Here is a 20,822-nt window from a genome sequence, read left to right on the forward strand (position 1 = left end):
ATTTCAGCAAGACAATGATCCCAAACACACAGCCAAGGAAACTCTCAATTGGTTTCAGAGAGAGAAAATAAAGCTACGAGAATGGCCGAGCCGATCACCGAACCTGAATCCAACAGAAAATGTATGGAAGGAACTAAAGCTCAGAGTTCATAGGAGCCCAGGGACCTTCAAGATGTGAAGAGTGTTTGTGTGGGAGAATGGCACAAAATTACAGCTGAGTAATGCCTGCGGCTAGTTTCTCCATACAGGAGGAGTCTTGAAGCTTCATCACCAACAAAGGCTTCTATACGGAGTATTAATTACATTTCAGTAAGCATGTAGGAAATGTGCGTTATATCCCAGCAGACGGCGTGTGCTCCCCGCAGACACCGTGCACACTTACCTGGAGTGACAGTATGTGTGAGATTCTATATTCAGCCTCAATATAGACGCAATTATACGACAGTTCCCGGGCTGGTGTCCTGACACGGGGAAGCTGGGTAGTAATAGGACTATTATGTCCTGGAAAGCCACCGTTCACGTGGAAGTGCCGCAAACATGACCTTCAACTCTACACTGAGCCGACCCAAGGCACATGGCCAATATAACGTGGCAGGACCATTACCTGGAGCTCAGGGGTCCGCAGCCAGTGAGACGCCCCAGATTACATTATTACTTTGCTCAATGCATCAGATTCAGGGTCTTTTTCTTTTGGGGTCTGCTCCACCAGAGCATGTATTCTAGGCTAAAAAAAATTGAATGAGTTAACAGAGAATTCATCAGTGAACTCGTTCTGATAGGGAATTTATATGCCTTTTTTCTGAGCTGTACAGACCACATGAAAGAGGAGTTTAACTGAACTTTGATGCAGTCATAAATCAGTGGAGGAGCTCAGAAAAGAATGAAAAAAAAAAGTTAGATAGTATTCTACCTGGAAGAGCTCACTGACAGATTATCAAGTAACTCCTCATTCTAAAATGTGCAGGGAAAAGAAAAAGCCTGTAAATGCCAAAACTTTTAATGAAACCCAAATGCAAAAATGTTTTTTAGACCAAAATACATGCATGTAAGTAACAAAAACAAAAAGTTTCCCAAAGTTGTTCGTATCCTTTAAATTCATTTCCAGCTCAAGTTTGCAGCTCCCTTTTTCTACCATACTTTATACTGCAGCTCAGTATGCTCAGATTTGCTCACCAGATGCATATCAGTGTATCGAAGCTGTTATTGTCTCTCCCCCATGCTTTACACTGCAGCTCTGGCAGCTCTGATTAAAAACTAGAAGAGACAAAACCATCCGTATTTTTTATCAAAAGCTCAAACTGTAAACTCAGCGTCTATCACCACTGCTGGCAATCGCCACCTTCCGTGCCGCCCTGGGATTATGCCAGAATGATGGCAGAGAAACCCAAGTATCACCAGGTCCTATAGTCACAGGTCACTCCAGCTCCTTCAGACCAATCCCCAGATTTCACACATCCCCCTCCTCCTGAACTCTCCCTAGTTCCCGGCTCTGCTTTATGTCATTATAACATTTCAAGGCCCCAAACTCTGCAACAAATCCCAAACTGCGAGCGTGTAGTATCAGGAAGTGGGGGCAGGGGAGAGGAACCAGACCCCCAACTAACAGCCGAGGCCCCCGGGATACTATAAACAGAGTGGAAGAAGAGGAGCAGCTTGTAGTATGCTCCACCAGCCCCAAAATGCTTCTCTCATCAGTAGGGAAAGCAATCAATCATGCCATTGCCGATCTCTGATCACTGCTGATCTCTCATTACTGCCGATCATTAAAGATCATTGCCAATCTCCGATCACTTCATATCTCCGATCACTGTCGATCATTGATCACTGCCAATCTCCGATCACTGCCAATCATTGATCATTTCCGATCTCTTATCATTGCCGATCTCCAATCACTGCCGATCATTGATGATCTCTGATCACTGCCGATCTCTCATTACTGCCGATCATTAACGATCATTGCCAATCTCTGATCACTTCATATCTCTGATCACTGTCGATCATTGATCACTGCCAATCTCCGATCACTTCATATCTCTGATCACTGCCAATCATTGATCATTGCCAATCTCAGATCGCTGTCGATCATTGATCATTTCCGATCTCTGATCACTGCCGATCTCCAATCACTGCCGATCATTGATGATCTCTGATCACTGCCAGTCTCTCATTACTGCCGATCATTAAAGATCATTGCCAATCTCCGATCACTGCTGATCATTTCATACCTCCGATCATTGCCAATCATTAATCATTGTCAATCTCCGATCACAGCTAATCTCTGATCACTGCCGATCGCTAATGTTTGCCGATCTCAGATCACTGCTGCTCAGATAGATCACAGCCAATCATTGATCGTTGCCGATCTGATCACTGTCGATCATTGATCATTGCCGATCTCAGATCACTGCCCATCTCTGAGCATTGTTGATCTCTAATAACTGCCGATCTCAGATCACTGCCAATCATTGATGATTGACGATTTCTGATCACTACCGATCATAGATTAATGCCGATCCCTGATCACCGCCGATCTCTAACCTTTGCCAATCTCCAGTCATTGATGGTCATTGATATTTTTTTTTATTATAAAATTTGAATGTATATATTTTTAGCTATAATGTAATAGCATATATCTATACTCCAGTATATTAGCCTGTGTACTAATAAGCAGAAAATATGGTAAGACAGCCTGGGGGGTCCTTCAATGGCCCCTTGCTTGTCTGCCCATATTCTGACTGTAACCCAGCTTTCCTACAATCAGAAATAAAAAATAATAGATTTTTATACCAATTGATAGAAGAGGGTTTACAAATTAGGCTTAAAGGGACAACTCCAATATTAAGCATTCATTACCTTGATCACACAAAGGTTTGAGCTGTCACTTTAAGAGTACACTGAGAGTACTCAGTGACATTACCAATGACCTGTATACTGATGGGCAAATAATATATAATATACCAGTGTGACTGGTCCTCACCTGTTTGCCGTTCTCTGTGCTGTGGTCATTTTGCAGCTGGTCCTCCAGGCTCGTGTCCTCCTTGGTCTTCCATATCTCGCCATTGTTGTTGCCCACAGATGGGGAGGACGGGGCGCTGGAGTTGGGCTGAGATTCGGGGGGTGAACTGGATTGTGAAAGGCGCCGGTACTGATCGGCTTCTCTGTCTATGACCAGCAACCGCGTCTCATTCTCTATGGCTTTAATACGTTGTACCACCTGGGAAAAAAAGCAAAAGGTGAACATTACTAAACCGATCCCTGAAGTCCGATCCTTTCTCCAGCAATACCATGCAATTTTAGCATTAAATCTAGAACTTTGTTCATCCTGCTCTCCCTGATGCATGACAAAAATGGGAAAATACTAAGACTGGCATTTATACATCCAGGTGGAACATCAAATGGTCATCTCCACAACAACTCAGTCCTCTATCCAGGGAACACATAGCAAAAAAAATAAGTTAACCTCATGGGCAGCATTTATAGTGTTTAAGGGGGACCTATCACTTTCCATAAATATGTATTTTTTTACCCTATGTAAATGCCGCTGTTCTCCTGAATCCGGCGCTGTTTTTCTTTTGTTCCTGCGCCTCTCCATTCCTGAGATATGGCCCTCACTTACCTGTACATAAATCTAGTCTTTCAATCAAAGTGGGTGTGGTCTACAAGAACACGCCCACATAGAAGAGTAAAGGACTACACCCACCTGGGAAAAAGACGCCATATCTCAGGAACGGAGAGGCGCAGGAAAAAAGAAAAACAACGCCGGATTCAGGAGAACAGCGCCATTTACATCAGATAAAAAAATATGTATATTTTTAGCAAGTGATTGTCCCCTTTAACTACATTTTCTTAAAGGGATTGTCTATTTTAATATGAACATATTAAGATGACAGAGGGGAGTCGTTTCCTCTCCTCTTTAAGTCTTTACTGTACAGTTTTCAGCCTTACATTGGAAACAAGAACAGCCTCATTCACTTAAAGCAGGTAGAGATTTTGAAAATTGTGAGAAAATTGTAATGCAAAGTAAATGAGAAAGCTGCAGTACTTTTCAATATGGGGTTACTCCCATCCTATAAAGTGATGACAAATACCTAGGACATGCCATAACATTATGACTGGTAGGGGGTCTGACCTCTGAGACCCCATCCGATCCTTAGGATGTAGAGGACATAGTATTGCGTCACTTTCACTGTGTTCCCACTGAACTGTGCAGGGAAAAGTTATCCAAAAACGGACCACCCATGATAAGCATGGGCGCAATATTGATGGGGGTCCCAGAGATCATAAAGTGATGACACACCTAGTTCTAAAAAAATCAAACCTCTTACAATTTTAGTACAGATTCCCACGAAAGGACCACCCACCCGGCTGCCCGAGTGCCAGTCCTTGAGTACATCTTGTGCCAGTCCCTGCGCACATTTGGCCTTTTGCAGAGGACATGCTTTCATCTTGATGCTGTCGTTGTACATGACTTTGTTTATACCGGTTCTAAGGGCGGCAGTATACCCCCGAGGGTCCGGGACCACTCACACACCCATGCTTATTTATGGAAAAATCTCATCTTAGGGACAATGATCATTGTTCTCCACGTTTGGGCACTCGGCCCATTTTACAGGTTCTCACCACTTGGACAGCAGTTCAGATGTAGAGGGGGGAAAAGTTGTCAAAGTTTCCAGAAACTTCTTGATACCCACAATTACCGGGGGATCCAATACTACATTTACTCCACGGGACACCATCTCATTTTTCTGTCGGCCGTGTCACAGGGATGGGCCCGGACTGCTCACCTCATCGCTATGTCCCAATTCCTCTCAATGCCTGATTACGTCTATACAATAAGGATTAGATACCTGAGAAGGTCACCTGGGTTGTGCCAACTGGGCAACTTCTCAACAATGCCAGCGCTTGGCCCGCTTCATAAACGGGTATCACAACCCTTCTTGTTTTGTAGAAACAACGTTTAAAGGGAAAGTCAACTTTTTGTCACATGAGGGTCTTCAGCGAGGGTCTTTGCCCTGCGATGCCCACCAATTGCTATAATGAAATGGCAGCCACACTCCCCCATCATCATCAGAATCTCCAACTCCATCCACTCCGAGCACTGCTCATCCTGATCCTCCTAGTTCATGAATATAATCCCAGAACCACAGTAAAGACTGACACAGGGGAGTAACATGAAGCCTCCATGAATTGCCCTATAGGCACAGGACATGTAGCAATGATCATCCTGGTTCATGAATACAATCCCAGACCTACAGTGAAGACTGACACAGGGGAGTAACATGAAGCATCCATAAAAGCCCTATAGTAGCTGGACATGTAGCAATGATCACCCTGATCTTCCTGGTTCATGACTGCAATACATTTCTGACCAATACAAAGATGGAACTGTAGCATTACACCTCCATACTTTTCTCCTACAGGTAATGATCATCCTTATCTTCCTGGTGCATGAATATAATTCCAGAACTGCAGTTGGGACTGACAAACAGGAGAGCAGCACTAAACAACTATATATTCCCCTACAGACGTATAGAAATGATCATCATGATCTTCCTGGTTCATAAACCGATAGGGTAGCAGCATTAACATCTCCATTGATTCTCCTGCAGGCACGGAGCATATAGCGAAGATCATCCTGATCTTCCTGGTTCATGAATATATGCAGTTAGGACTGACACATAGATAGTGAACTATCATGCATTCTCCTATAGGCACAGGATTTAAAGCAATGATCATCCTGAGCTTCCTGGTTCATGAATATATGCAGTTAGGACTGACACATAGCTAGGGGACTATCATGCATTCTCCTATAGGCACAGGATTTAAAGCAATGATCATCCTGGGCTTCCTGGTGCAGTTAGGCTTCACCCACAGATGTGGCAGTAGCAAAACAAAACCCCATTGAATCTCCCACGGGCACAGGACCTATAACAATGATCATCCTGATCCTCCTTATTCACGAATATAATCCCAGAACTGCAGTTATGCCAGATAGGGAAAGGACAGTTAGCAATGATCATCCTGGGCTTCCTGGTTCATGAATACAATTCCAGAAGTAAAGACTGACACTCGGGAAAGGCAATGTAATAGGAGTGAGGGAGCACAATAATGATGTAAATACCATTTGCGGAAATTAACATTTTAAAGGCCAAACGTCTCCGGCGGCGGCAGCGGCACGAGGAATCATGGCCGCCTGTCATAGAAAGTTCATTGTATGAGTCCAGAACAAAGTGAAACATGGGAGGGAAAAAAAAAAAAAGGGAAAATAAAAATTGTAAGGAAAATAATAAAAACCCGACGTCCCGGGATGTGAAGTGACGATGACGAGATTGAACACAGAGTTACTCAGAGATCAGTGACAATGGAGAGACGGCAGCACAATGCCGGGGTTATGTCAGCGTCACTGACACCGCCAGACACCGTGTGCTTAACCCCTTCACAGGGACGCTGATCTGACAGCACAGAGCAAAAAGGATTATTGAGCGATTGCACTGTAAGCGATTGCCTAATATCCATCAACTCTCCTTTAAGTGGGGGGGAGGTGGCATCTTAAGGGGACCTTAAAGGGGACCAGTGTCACCCTAAAAAAAGCCATCCCGACTAATTCATGGCAGCTCGCTGGAGAAAACGAGCCCGTGTTATTAAATGACCTGCTGAACACGTTTAGGTTGACCTCAAATTCCACAAAGGTCAGAAACGCCAGCAGTTACCATGAACTCAATTGTATGAAACTGCTGCCCCTCGGGCATTAAAATCTATGAATAAAGCCATCGCTTCCTCTTTAAGAGGCCTGGACTCATCGGGGAGCTGCAACTGAAAATACTTTACGATGGACCCCTCGTGTCACGTCTCAGTCAACATTGTTGTTATCATGGAAAAAAGGGCTCCAAAGTGTCACCTGTCCCTTAAAGGGTGTGTTCTCATTTTCATAGATGGGGTATGGTCGGATAGAGCTTGTAAATACAAGCACTTTTGCAATTTACTACTTGTTAAAATTTTCAACCGTTCTTGAGATATTAACACTTTCCCTTTGCTTACAGCTCATTGCCTTGGAGACCGACCACCGCAGCTATCTAGTTTATAAAGTACTGGCTAGGATTAGTAGGTCACAGCACGCTCCAGCGATCCTGGTCAGCTTCAAAACAGTACTCACAAGCTCAATAGAAGAGAGATTGAGAGAGATTGTAAGCACTGCGCATGTTCTGGTGTTTAGTAGCGGTGGTCGGTTTCCAAGGCAACGAGCTGTAAACAAAAGAAAAATGTTAATATCTCAAGAACGGCTGAAAATTTTAATGAGGAGTAAATTGCAAAATTGCTTGTTTTTACTAGATCTATTGGACAATATACCATTTCTAAAAAAAAAGAAACCCCCTTTAAATTCTTCTCCTCGCCCATAATGAATGAGGAGAGTAAAAAGCGAGCAGTAGGTCACGGCAAAAAATGGTAGTGTAATTTTTGAAGGGCGTAACTTGTATAAAAGACCCCATAACTTATTCAAACCACATGCCAGACTATATACTAAAGCTGGCCACACACATGACATAGATGTCGGCCGACCTGCTGTCTCTCCTGACTCGCCCTTACAAATGAGAGTCCCTCGGACGAGCGTTCTTGTCTTTTCAATGGGAAATTGACATTTTTGGGAGGCCCACATACCCATCAAATGGCCTGGATCTGAGGGAGAAAGGTGACCGAGTGACCAACAAAATGAGTCCTATGACACCTACTATGGCTGACGATGGCAGATAGCTACTTCCAGTCTAAGTTTCTGCTTCCAAAAGAAAATTCTCTGTGGAAATATTAAGGACGGAGAGGAATGCCGCAGGTACCTGCTAAGTACGGGTAATACGGGGGGGGGGATGGGGTCAGCCTTGTGAGTAATACTCAGTATTCTGCATACTCCCGGCCTTATTACGTCCTTCACACCCGTAGATAATAAGTGTTCCCAGTAACTCCTCTGGGATGCACGGTCTAATGAAAAAACCCAGCAACAAAATGATAAACTGTAGCAGGACAGACTCGCCCCCAGAGCTTACTATTAAAGCCGGCGGGGTCTCGGGCAGCGGACACCGTCACTGTCTGACGTGCCAATCAGCTGCCTGTAAAGCTACGGCTCAGGAGCGAGACGTTGATAATGTGGAGATCAATACAGACGCCTCTTTGCAAGGCCGTACAAGATGTTTTCAAGCTTCTTGAGATATTCTCAAGAGATCCGTGTCATCTCGGGACTCGGCACGAAGCCTGCATTTAATTTGGATCTTGACTGTAGCCAGGAAGATAAAGACACAGTCAATGTTTTGTGTAAGAGTGTTTTTTTAATCAGGCATACACTTAAAGGGATTATTTTCCATCTTTATAAATTGGTATTTTCAGATAGTTCTTGTGAATACAAACAATTTTGCAATTTACTGCTAATTAAAATTTTCAGCCGTTCTTGAGATATTAACACTTTTCTTTTGTTGTACAGCTCGTTGCCTTGGAGACCGACCACCGCTGCTAGACAGCAGAACATGCGTTGTGCTTGCAGGCTCTGTTCTATTGAGCTTATAAGCGCTGTTTTGAAGCAGGAGCGCGTCGTTACCTCCTAATCCTGGCAACCTTCAGTGCAGTGCTTACAAGCTAGACAACAGTGGTGGTCGGTCTCCTAGGAAACGAGCTGTAAACAAAAGAAAAGAGTTAATATCTCAAGAACGGCTGAAAATTTTAACAAGCAATAAATTACAAAAGTGCTTGTTTTCACAATCTCTATTTGACAATACCTCATTTAAGAAGATGGTGAATAACCCTTTAATTATTGCCAAGTGCCAAATTTGACCATGAATTGTGGAATTTTTTTTTTATGTTTTTTTTAAGTACATTAATAAATGGTTTAATTCAAAACTACAACTCATCCCGTAATAACAAGCCCTCGTGTGGTGATGTGGAGGGTAAAAAAGGAAAAATATGTCTCTTGGTGAAAGGGGAGAAAAAAATGAAAGTGCAAAAAGGAAAATTTGCTGGGTCATAAAGGGGCTAAAGAGGAATTCCAACCGAAACAGGTTATCAACTATTCTCCGGATGGGTGCAGGTCCCATCAATTGCTGGAGAGGGACTTGAGTCCCCCATGCTCCCCTAGGTCACAAGGTCTGTACAGGAGGAGCTGAATACAAGTCTGTGTGTGACCTGACTCTTCATCTCCTCCTAGCCAAGGTCTTGTGGTCAGGGTTGGACGGAGAACAAAATTCCCAAGTTCTGGTGATTAGTGGGGATCTCAGTGATCATATAATGCTTCACAGCCTCAGTGATCATTTCATATCAAATGGGTCTCCTTATGTCAGCTTATTGCCAGGTGACCCTTCCAAAATTAGGGTCACACCTGACACCGCAGCAGGCCCAATTAGGTCCTGATCTGACCCCACAGCGGCCGGGTGTATACAGCACTCAATAAATACCTGAACTTCCATCTCACATGCCTGCGGCCTGACCACAATCCCAGGACCAACAGCCTTATTAGCCCTAAGCACCGTGCCAAGTGGAGGCCGGCCAGCGGCATCATCTACTGGGAAGGGGCCAGCACCAGAGATGCCTCACCTCAGAGAGAGAGAGAGATAGAGAGATAGAGAGAGAGAGAGATAGAGAGATAGAGAGAGAGAGAGAGATAGAGAGAGATAGAGAGAGAGAGATAGATAAATAGATAGATAGATGATAGATAGATAGATGATATAGATAATAGATAGAGGGATAATAGATAGATAATAGATAGATACTAGATAGATGATAATAGATAGATGATAGATAATAGATAGATGATAATAGATAGATGATAGATAGATGATAGATAGAGGTATAATAGATAGATAATAGATAGATGATAGATAGATGATAGATAATAGATAGATAATAGAGAGATAATAGATGATAGATAGATAATAGATAGATAATAGATAGATGATAGATGAGAGATAGATAATAGATAGATAATAGATAGATGATAGATAATAGATAGATAATAGATAGATGATAGATGAGAGATAGATAATAGAGAGATAATAGATAGATGATAGATAGCAGATAGATGACATTATTCTAGTACTTTATATACATGTGATGTGATTCTTTCTGCCCTTGTTCTCCATTACTATCAGGGGAGGGGGAATGTACAATGTCATAACTAATACAGGCCGCGGTGACAGCTCAGGACAGCAGTATATAGATAATAATATAGAGTGAACGGGGTATATAATGTCACTGGAGCTATTATAAGCAGGACTGGAAGTCAGTAAGCCAAACTTCCGACTCTGACTCCTGACTTTCCACGACTCCGACTCCCTCATACATGGCTCATGTTTAAGTGATAAATTTACTGCAGCACAGATTCATCTCAGCTTAAAGTCTAGACCCTTAGATCAGGAATAGGACAGACATTTACAGGACATTTCACAACTTTCCCAAATTCCTATGAAAAAATATTCCCCACAAACTGCATTGATCTACTGCACCCAATTTATTATATATTTTAGGAGTCGGACTCCACCAAAATGGGCTCCGACTCCACAGCCCTGATTATAAGTTGACATGACAGTGTGTAATGTACAGAACTATATAATGTAAAGGGGTATATAATGTACAGGAGTGTATAATGTACAGGAGTATATAATGTACAGTGACATATAATTTACAGCGGTATATAATGTATAGGAGTATATAATGTACAGGGACATATAATGTATACAGTACAGACCAAAAGTTTGGACACACCTTCTCATTTAAAGATTTTTCTGTATTTTCATGACTATTGTACATTCACACTGAAGGCATCAAAACTATGAATTAACACATGTGGAATTATATACTTAACAAAAAAGTGTGAAACAACTGAAAATATGTCTTATATTCTAGGTTCTTCAAAGTAGCCACCTTTTGCTTTGATGACTGCTTTGCACACTCTTGGCATTCTCTTGATGAGCTTCAAGAGGTAGTCACCGGAAATGGTCTTCCAACAATCTTGAAGGAGTTCCCAGAGATGCTTAGCACTTGTTGGCCCTTTTGCCTTCACTCTGCGGTCCAGCTCACCCCAAACCATCTCGATTGGGTTCAGGTCTGGTGACTGTGGAGGCCAGGTCATCTGGCGTAGCACCCCATCCCTCTCCCTCTTGGTCAAATAGCCCTTACACAGCCTGGAGGTGTGTTTGGGGTCATTGTCCTGTTGAAAAATAATTGATGGTCCAACTAAACGCAAACCGGATGGAATAGCATGCCGCTGCAAGATGCTGTGGTAGCCATGCTGGTTCAGTATGCCTTCAATTTTGAATAAATCCCCAACAGTGTCACCAGCAAAGCACCCCCACACCATCACACCTCCTCCTCCATGCTTCACGGTGGGAACCAGGCATGTAGAGTCCATCCGCTCACCTTTTCTGTGTCGCACAAAGACACGGTGGTTGGAACCAAAGATCTCAAATTTGGACTCATCAGACCAAAGCACAGATTTCCACTGGTCTAATGTCCATTCCTTGTGTTCTTTAGCCCAAAGTTGTCTCTTCTGCTTGTTGCCTGTCCTTAGCAGTGGTTTCCTAGCAGCTATTTTACCATGAAGGCCTGCTGCACAAAGTCTCCTCTTAACAGTTGTTGTAGAGATGTGTCTGCTGCTAGAACTCTGTGTAGCATTGACCTGGTCTCTAATCTGAGCTGCTGTTAACCTGCGATTTCTGAGGCTGGTGACTCGGATAAACTTATCCTCAGAAGCAGAGGTGACTCTTGGTCTTCCTTTCCTGGGGCGGTCCTCATGTGAGCCAGTTTCTTTTTAGCGCTTGATGGTTTTTGCAACTGCACTTGGGGACACTTTCAAAGTTTGCCCAATTTTTCGGACTGACTGACCTTCATTTCTTAAAGTAATGATGGCCACTCGTTTTTCTTTACTTAGCTGCTTTTTTCTTGTCATAATACAAATTCTAACAGTCTATTCAGTAGGACTATCAGCTGTGTATCCACCAGACTTCTGCACAACACAACTGATGGTCCCAACCCCATTTATAAGGCAAGAAATCCCACTTATTAAACCTGACAGGGCACACCTGTGAAGTGAAAACCATTTCTGGTGACTACCTCTTGAAGCTCATCAAGAGAATGCCAAGAGTGTGCAAAGCAGTCATCAAAGCAAAAGGTGGCTACTTTGAAGAACCTAGAATATAAGACATATTTTCAGTTGTTTCACACTTTTTTGTTAAGTATATAATTCCACATGTGTTAATTCATAGTTTTGATGCCTTCAGTGTGAATGTACAATTTTCATAGTCATGAAAATACAGAAAAATCTTTAAATGAGAAGGTGTGTCCAAACTTTTGGTCTGTACTGTATAATGTACAGGAGTGTATAATGTACAGGGACATATAATGTACAGGGGTATATAATGTACAGGAGCATATAATGTACAGGGGTATATAATGTACAGGAGTGTACAATGTACAGGAGTATATAATATCCAGGGGTATATAATGTACAGGGGTATATAATGTACAGGAATATATAATGTACAGGGACATATAATGTACAGATGTATATAATGTACAGAGGTATATAATGTACAGGAGTATATAATGTACAGGGACATATAATGTACAGGAGTATATAATGTACAGGAGTGTATAATGTACAGTGGTGTATAATGTAGAGGGGTATATAATGTAGAGGGGTATATAATGTACAGGGGTATATAATGTACAGGAGTGTATAATGTACAGGGGTATATAATGTAGAGGAGCTTATAATGTACAGTGGGGTATATAATGTACAGGAGTGTATAATATAGAGGGGTATATAAAGTACAGGAGTATATAATGTACAGGTGTATATAATGTAGAGGGGTATATAATGTACAGTGGTGTATAATGTAGAGGGGTATATAATGTACAGGAGTATATAATGTACAGTGGTGTATAATGTAGAGGGGTATATAATGTAGAGGGGTATATAATGTACAGGGGTATATAATGTACAGGAGTGTATAATGTACAGGGGTATATAATGTAGAGGAGCTTATAATGTACAGTGGGGTATATAATGTACAGGAGTGTATAATATAGAGGGGTATATAAAGTACAGGAGTATATAATGTACAGGTGTATATAATGTAGAGGGGTATATAATGTACAGTGGTGTATAATGTAGAGGGGTATATAATGTACAGGAGTATATAATGTACAGGGAGTATATAATGTACAGGGGCATATAATGTATAATGTACAGCAGTATATATTGTACAGAAGTATATAATATATAATGTACAGCAGTATATAATGTACAGGAGCATATAATATATAATAAAAATATATATCAGTGGCGCTCTTGGGAATAAAACCGAGAGGTCTGCAGCGAATTTAAACAAAACCACAGTTGTCCAAAAAATGAAAATTAAATAAGTATAAAAAATTCGCGCTGAGCTGTCGGAAAAGAAGGAGGGAAAGAGATTGGATTATCAATAAAATGAATTTATTACAAATAAGTTAAAAAGGCATAAATAGCAATTCAAAAGGTAATTATGAATGTGTCCCCAGAGGTGGGTAAGTAAAAGTCCAATTGATAGTAGCCAGTCAGGGTATCAGAGGGACCATAGATTAGCAATGATACCTAGAAGGGAATGAGAGGGGAGGTGTATCAGTAGAGAATGTTTTGGTTCTTATTGTAAAGGCTGATGAAAAGGAATAGTTACCTTCCTTGTACAAGTGTGTTCCTATATTGCGTATTCTCACCGGGAGTGGTATCCAAGTGGCTAGAATATATAGGTGCCTATTTGTGCAAGAGATTTATAAAAAATTGTTAGTTAAAAAGTCTTACAGTAGTACTTATGATTTTTAAAATAGTACTTTTTATGATTTTTTAAAACCACAGGATACCTGGTATCGCAGTTCTGTGTATGATCCTAGGATATTGCTTATAGATAAGAAAGAATCTTATTGGAGGTGGAGCAGAGCACTTAGTTATCCTAGAAAAGATAGAAAGTGATAACTAAATCAAAATAAATGCGTCACTGTATAGGTCTCCCTAATAAGTGGTAGTAACGGGAGGAGGACCCGATACAAGTGTCCACCATATAGGTTATATTGTACCCAACGCAAATATGTGTCCAGTAGGTGCACGATCAGGTAGAGTGTATAATTTACTATAGGAAGTAATCAGTACCTCTAGCGGGCATCAATATTAGTCCTATGGCAATGAGAGTCTTACCTCCTCTTCGGTATAGACGATTGCAAGGGTCAGTAGGAATGCAAGCTCAAAGGTGCGTTGCGGGTACTACTGTTGTCCTTTAGTATATGGATGATATCTGGTTTACCTCGTGGGTTGTCGAGTGGAGCGGCAGGAGGAAGCAGAGCCCCGGCCGGTGGCTGTGTGCTGCCGTTGGTATAACCTCGTTGGCGCGCAGATTCCGGTGGAGCCGGCAAGACGAGTAGGACCTTGCGTGACGTCACTGACACGTGATGGTCATGTGATTCCTCAGGCTACGGAGCGCTGAGAGAGCCAATTCCGACGCGTTTCGGAAACGAACGGTTTCCTTCCTCAGGGATGGCTCTCAAAGGTGTACCTGCTGTTTATATACTTTGTAGGCAGCCATTGTGGGAAGTCCTTCAGTCCAGGTAGGAGGTCCTTCAATCATTGAACGCAAATAATTCAATCTCGCTGTTGAGACCCTTTGGTCTCAAAGTATCCATATTAAAAATCCACTGACTCTCAATTCTTGACATGCACTTAATGTAGTCCCCTTGTCGCCAGTGTTTAGGGACAGTTTAAATGCCGGTCACTTGGGTACCAATAATCCTCCCCCCGTGTTTCGTGGTGTAGTGTCTGGAGAGAGGGTGACCTGCAAATTTATTTCTAATGTTTCTAAGGTGCTCGTTGATCCTTACATACAGAGGGCGTTTAGTGCGGCCAATGTATAGCTTATCACATGGGCATTTTAACCCATAAATCACTCCCTTTGTGCAGCATGTAATAAAGTCAGTAATTGGAAGTTCAATGTTTTGATTTTTAATAGTTTTTTGTTTTTTCAGTGATAGGCGTTTGCAAACAGAACATTTATGACATGGATAAAAGCCCGTGTGATTATTTGGGTGGGAGCCTTCCATATTATGGGAATTGATTTTCATTGGATTTTTTACTGTTGGAGCAATTATGTTCCCTAGATTGTTAGCTCTTTTAAAGACAAATTTAGGATGTGGGGGTATTAGATCCCCAATGATTTTATCCTCCTTCAGGATGTTCCAATGTTTTCGGACAATTTTTTTTATAATTTTTGTATTGGCATTGAATTGGGTGATGATGGGGATGTCTGCCAAGAATTCTTGATTTCTATTGTCCTGATTCATTCCTTCATGTCTGGCTTTATCAGTTAGTAGATTTTCACGTTGTGATTCTGAGATAGTTTTATGGGTAGCTTCTAAGAAGTCCTTTTTGTAACCTTTGTCCAGAAATTTTTTGGTAAGTATTTGTGCCTCCACCTCAAAATCAGTTTCCCTTGAACAGTTCCTATAGATTCTCATATATTGGCTTCTTGGGATGTTTAATAGCCAATTCGGTAGATGACAACTGTCTAAGGGTATATAGCCATTAACGTCAGTAGGTTTAGAATAAGTACGTGTAAAAAGATGATTTTGTTCAATATAGATATCAATGTCTAGAAAATTCACTTGCTGTTTACTGACGTTAGAGGAAAATTCGAGGAAAAACTCATTCACATTAATTTCCAATAGAAATTCATCAAGTGACTTCTGGTCTCCGGACCAGATGAAAAGAACATCATCAATAAAACGTTGCCAGAGGACCAGATTCGCGTGTAGAGCCCCACCTGGGTAAATATAAAGATCCTCCCATCTGCCTACATATAAATTGGCATAACTGGGCGCGAATCTGGTCCCCATGGCAGTACCCCATTCCTGGGTATAGTAGTTGGTCCCATATTGAAAATAATTGTGGGACAAGATGAATTCCATACATTCTATAATGAATGTGACTTGTTCTGGGGGGGTATTGCTCAATTTGTTGAGAAAATAAGTAGCAGCCTCACAGCCTTTTTTAGGTTGTATCACTGTGTATAGTGATGATATGTCAAGAGTTCCTAGGATGTAGTTGTCTTTCCAGGTAATCCTATTCAGCATGGTTAGAATGTGCTTACTATCTTTAATATAGGCTGGGAGTTGAGGAACCAGATGCTGCAGATGGAGATCAATGAATCTAGAGAGATTGGATGTAAGACATTGAATCCCAGAAATAATAGGTCTGCCAGGGGGATTTGTGAGGGATTTGTGGATTTTTGGGAGATAATAAAAGACAGCCATTCTTGGATGGGGAATATTAATATAGTCAAATTCTTGTCTGTTAATAAACCCAAGGTGTAGTCCCTTTGTAATGAGGGTTTTCATCTCTTTCTTGTATAATGGGGTGGGGTCTTCTTTGACTAATTTATATGTACGGGAATCACTTAATAATCTGTGGGCTTCCTGTTGGTACTGGTCTTGGTCCAGAATAACTATCCCCCCTCCCTTGTCAGCAGGACGAATAACAATGTCCTGATTAGTTTGGAGTTGTTTAATAGCTTTCCTTTCCAGTAGAGTTAAGTTGTCCTTAAACTTACGGCATTTCTTATCACTAACAAGGCGAATGTCATTAGTGACATTCCTTTGGAAACTTTGGAAGGACTCAGAGTATTCATTCAATGGATTAAAATTGGATTTATTCTTGAGATCAGTGTGGATGTAAGATATGGAGGGAGAATTCGAAATATGATAGTTCGGTGACAGAGGCTGTTTTTTCAAAAAGTGTTTCTTTATAGCCAATTTCCTCATAAATTGTTTGATACCTACAAACGCCTGAAATTTGTTAAATTTAGACGAAGGTGCATATTTCAGGCCTTTATTGAGTAAGGATATTTCGTTACTTTTGAGAGGATAGCGGCTAATATTGAAAATGTTGAGGTCATGTGCTTTTATCTCCTGCTGGTGTTTTTTCTTCTTTTTGGTGAGTTTCCCCCCCCTGACGCCCCTCTTCCGTTTTTTCTTGGTGCCATCTGAAAAAAATCCGAGTTGATAATTCTTTTGCGAACCTGTGGGCGGTTGAGTGTTTCATTCTGTAATGGTGTAATCGTGTTGATTGGGTCTCCGTTATCTGGCTGTGGGGAAACAGCACTGCTTTCCAAGACATGGTATCTGTTTCGTGTGGTTACCGGAGTGTATTGTGCGTTTGAAGTGTTATGAGGGTGAGGGGGAGTAGTAGCAGGTAAATGGGTTCTATCTGGTAGTTGGGGAGATTGCGTCACGTGTTGGTAGGATGTTTGAGGGTCTCTCTCCGAAGTAGGATATACTGAGAACCGATCATCTGATGGTGTGCCATCTGAGGGTGTAGCATCAATCTGATCGATCGTTTCAAAGATGATGCTGACCCTCCTTTGTGGGCGAGATCTGCCTTCAGGGATGGCATCCCTACCAAATTTCTTTTGTTTTTTTAAAATGATTTCTTTTTCCTTTTGTTGTATCCTATTCCTGATGCTATTGGATAAATTAATAATCTCCGGATGTTTCTGATATGGTTTAATTTCCGTATATAGTTTGGATATTTCTGCTTTGGATTCAATTAAATGTTTTTGCCTTTTGTCTATTATAAATTGAACAGCCTGTCTTGAGAAAGACTTAAACATAGTTTCCCACTCTAAAAGGGTGTTTGGGTCCCCAATGTCACCCGATAGTGGTTTGGAGACTACCAGTCCAGCTGGGATAGTGTCAAAGGCAAGGTACCTTTCTAAAGTGGCTATTTCCCATAAATCACGCATCTCCTTTAGAAGATGCTGTTCCACTGTTTTAAGTGATTCTTTTATATGGTCGATGTTCTCAGTATTTGGTAATGGGGCGGTCTGGTGGTGGACTAGGTTAAAGAACTTTTAAAAATCAAAACATTGAACTTCCAATTACTGACTTTATTACATGCTGCACAAAGGGAGTGATTTATGGGTTAAAATGCCCATGTGATAAGCTATACATTGGCCGCACTAAACGCCCTCTGTATGTAAGGATCAACGAGCACCTTAGAAACATTAAAAATAAATTTGCAGGTCACCCTCTCTCCAGACACTACACCACGAAACACGGGGGGAGGATTATTGGTACCCAAGTGACCGGCATTCAAACTGTCCCTAAACACTGGCGACAAGGGGACTACATTAAGTGCATGTCAAGAATTGAGAGTCAGTGGATTTTTAATATGGATACTTTGAGACCAAAGGGTCTCAACAGCGAGATTGAATTATTTGCGTTCAATGATTGAAGGACCTCCTACCTGGACTGAAGGACTTCCCACAATGGCTGCCTACAAAGTATATAAACAGCAGGTACACCTTTGAGAGCCATCCCTGAGGAAGGAAACCGTTCGTTTCCGAAACGCGTCAGAATTGGCTCTCTCAGCGCTCCGTAGCCTGAGGAATCACATGACCATCACGTGTCAGTGACGTCACGCAAGGTCCTACTCGTCTTGCCGGCTCCACCGGAATCTGCGCGCCAACGAGGTTATACCAACGGCAGCACACAGCCACCGGCCGGGGCTCTGCTTCCTCCTGCTGCTCCACTCGACAACCCACGAGGTAAACCAGATATCATCCATATACTAAAGGACAACAGTAGTACCCGCAACGCACCTTTGAGCTTGCATTCCTACTGACCCTTGCAATCGTCTATACCGAAGAGGAGGTAAGACTCTCATTGCCATAGGACTAATATTGATGCCCGCTAGAGGTACTGATTACTTCCTATAGTAAATTATACACTCTACCTGATCGTGCACCTACTGGACACATATTTGCGTTGGGTACAATATAACCTATATGGTGGACACTTGTATCGGGTCCTCCTCCCGTTACTACCACTTATTAGGGAGACCTATACAGTGACGCATTTATTTTGATTTAGTTATCACTTTCTATCTTTTCTAGGATAACTAAGTGCTCTGCTCCACCTCCAATAAGATTCTTTCTTATCTATAAGCAATATCCTAGGATCATACACAGAACTGCGATACCAGGTATCCTGTGGTTTTAAAAAATCATAAAAAGTACTATTTTAAAAATCATAAGTACTACTGTAAGACTTTTTAACTAACAATTTTTTATAAATCTCTTGCACAAATAGGCACCTATATATTCTAGCCACTTGGATACCACTCCCGGTGAGAATACGCAATATAGGAACACACTTGTACAAGGAAGGTAACTATTCCTTTTCATCAGCCTTTACAATAAGAACCAAAACATTCTCTACTGATACACCTCCCCTCTCATTCCCTTCTAGGTATCATTGCTAATCTATGGTCCCTCTGATACCCTGACTGGCTACTATCAATTGGACTTTTACTTACCCACCTCTGGGGACACATTCATAATTACCTTTTGAATTGCTATTTATGCCTTTTTAACTTATTTGTAATAAATTCATTTTATTGATAATCCAATCTCTTTCCCTCCTTGTTTTCCGACAGCTCAGCGCGAATTTTTTATACTTATATAATATATAATGTACAGCAGTGTATAATGTACAGCAGTATATAATGCACAGCAGTATATCATCTATAATGTACAGCAGTATATAATGTACAGGAGTATATAATGTATAATGTACAGCAGTATATAATGTATAATGTACAGGAGTATATAATGTATAATGTACAGCAGTATATAATGTATAATGTACAGCAGTATATAATGTACAGGAGTATATAATGTATAATGTACAGCAGTATATAATGTACAGGAGTATATAATGTATAATGTACAGCAGTATATAATGTACAGTATAACATACAGCAGTGTATATATAAGTTGAGTGCTAGTGCTGGTCAGTGTCCCGGTCCCAGTACTAGTACTGGTCAGTGTCCCGATCCCAGTACTAGTACTGGTCAGTGTCCCGGTACTAGTACTGGTCAGTGTCCCGGTCACGGTACTAGTGCTGGTCAGTGTCTCGGTACTAGTACTGGTCAGTGTCTCGGTACTAGTACTGATCAGTGTCCCGGTACTAGTACTGGTCAGTGTCTCGGTACTAGTACTGATCAGTGTCCCGGTACTAGTACTGGTCAGTGTCCCGGTCCTAGTACTGGTCAGTGTCCCGGTCCCGGTACTAGTACTGGTCAGTGTCCCGGTCCTAGTACTGGTCAGTGTCCCGGTCCTAGTACTGGTCAGTGTCCCGGTCCCGGTACTAGAACTGGTCAGTGTCCCTGTGCTAGTGCTAGTCAGTGTCCCAGTCCCGGTACTAGTACTCGTCAGTGTCCCGGTCCCGCAACTAGTACTGGTCAGTGTCCCGGTCCTGTAACTAGTATTGGTCAGTGTCCCAGTCCCAGTACTGGTCAGTGTCCCGGTCCCAGTGATAGTGTTGGTCAGTGTCCCGGTCCCGGTACTAGTACTGGTTAGTGTCCCGGTCCCAGTGCTAGAGCTGGTCAGAGTCCCGGTCACGGTACTAGTGCTGGTCAGTGTCTCGGTACTAGTACTGGTCAGTGTCTCGGTACTAGTACTGATCAGTGTCCCGGTACTAGTACTGGTCAGTGTCTCGGTACTAGTACTGGTCAGTGTCTCGGTACTAGTACTGATCAGTGTCCCGGTACTAGTACTGGTCAGTGTCCCGGTCCTAGTACTGGTCAGTGTCCCGGTCCCGGTACTAGTACTGGTCAGTGTCCCGGTTCTAGTACTGGTCAGTGTCCCGGTCCCGGTACTAGAACTGGTCAGTGTCCCTGTGCTAGTGCTAGTCAGTGTCCCAGTCCCGGTACTAGTACTGGTCAGTGTCCCGGTCCCGCAACTAGTACTGGTCAGTGTCCCGGTCCT

At 42.1% G+C, this 20,822-nt stretch overlaps 1 protein-coding gene across 1 annotated transcript in view; it reads right to left on the reverse strand.

The window, feature by feature from the left end:
- Window positions 1–20,822, reverse strand: part of NHERF2 (NHERF family PDZ scaffold protein 2) — an 84,153-nt gene that overhangs the window by 55,041 nt on the left and 8,290 nt on the right. Inside the window, exon 2 of the mRNA XM_073648393.1 lies at window positions 2,978–3,214. Within this exon, the coding sequence (XP_073504494.1) occupies window positions 2,978–3,214 (237 nt within the window). The remainder of the gene's footprint in view (window positions 1–2,977; window positions 3,215–20,822) is intronic.

Source organism: Phyllobates terribilis, unplaced genomic scaffold, assembly GCF_046119375.1.
Source record: "Phyllobates terribilis strain yellow unplaced genomic scaffold, ASM4611937v1 Scaffold_9__5_contigs__length_417890890, whole genome shotgun sequence".
NCBI classification, from domain to species: domain Eukaryota; kingdom Metazoa; phylum Chordata; class Amphibia; order Anura; family Dendrobatidae; genus Phyllobates; species Phyllobates terribilis.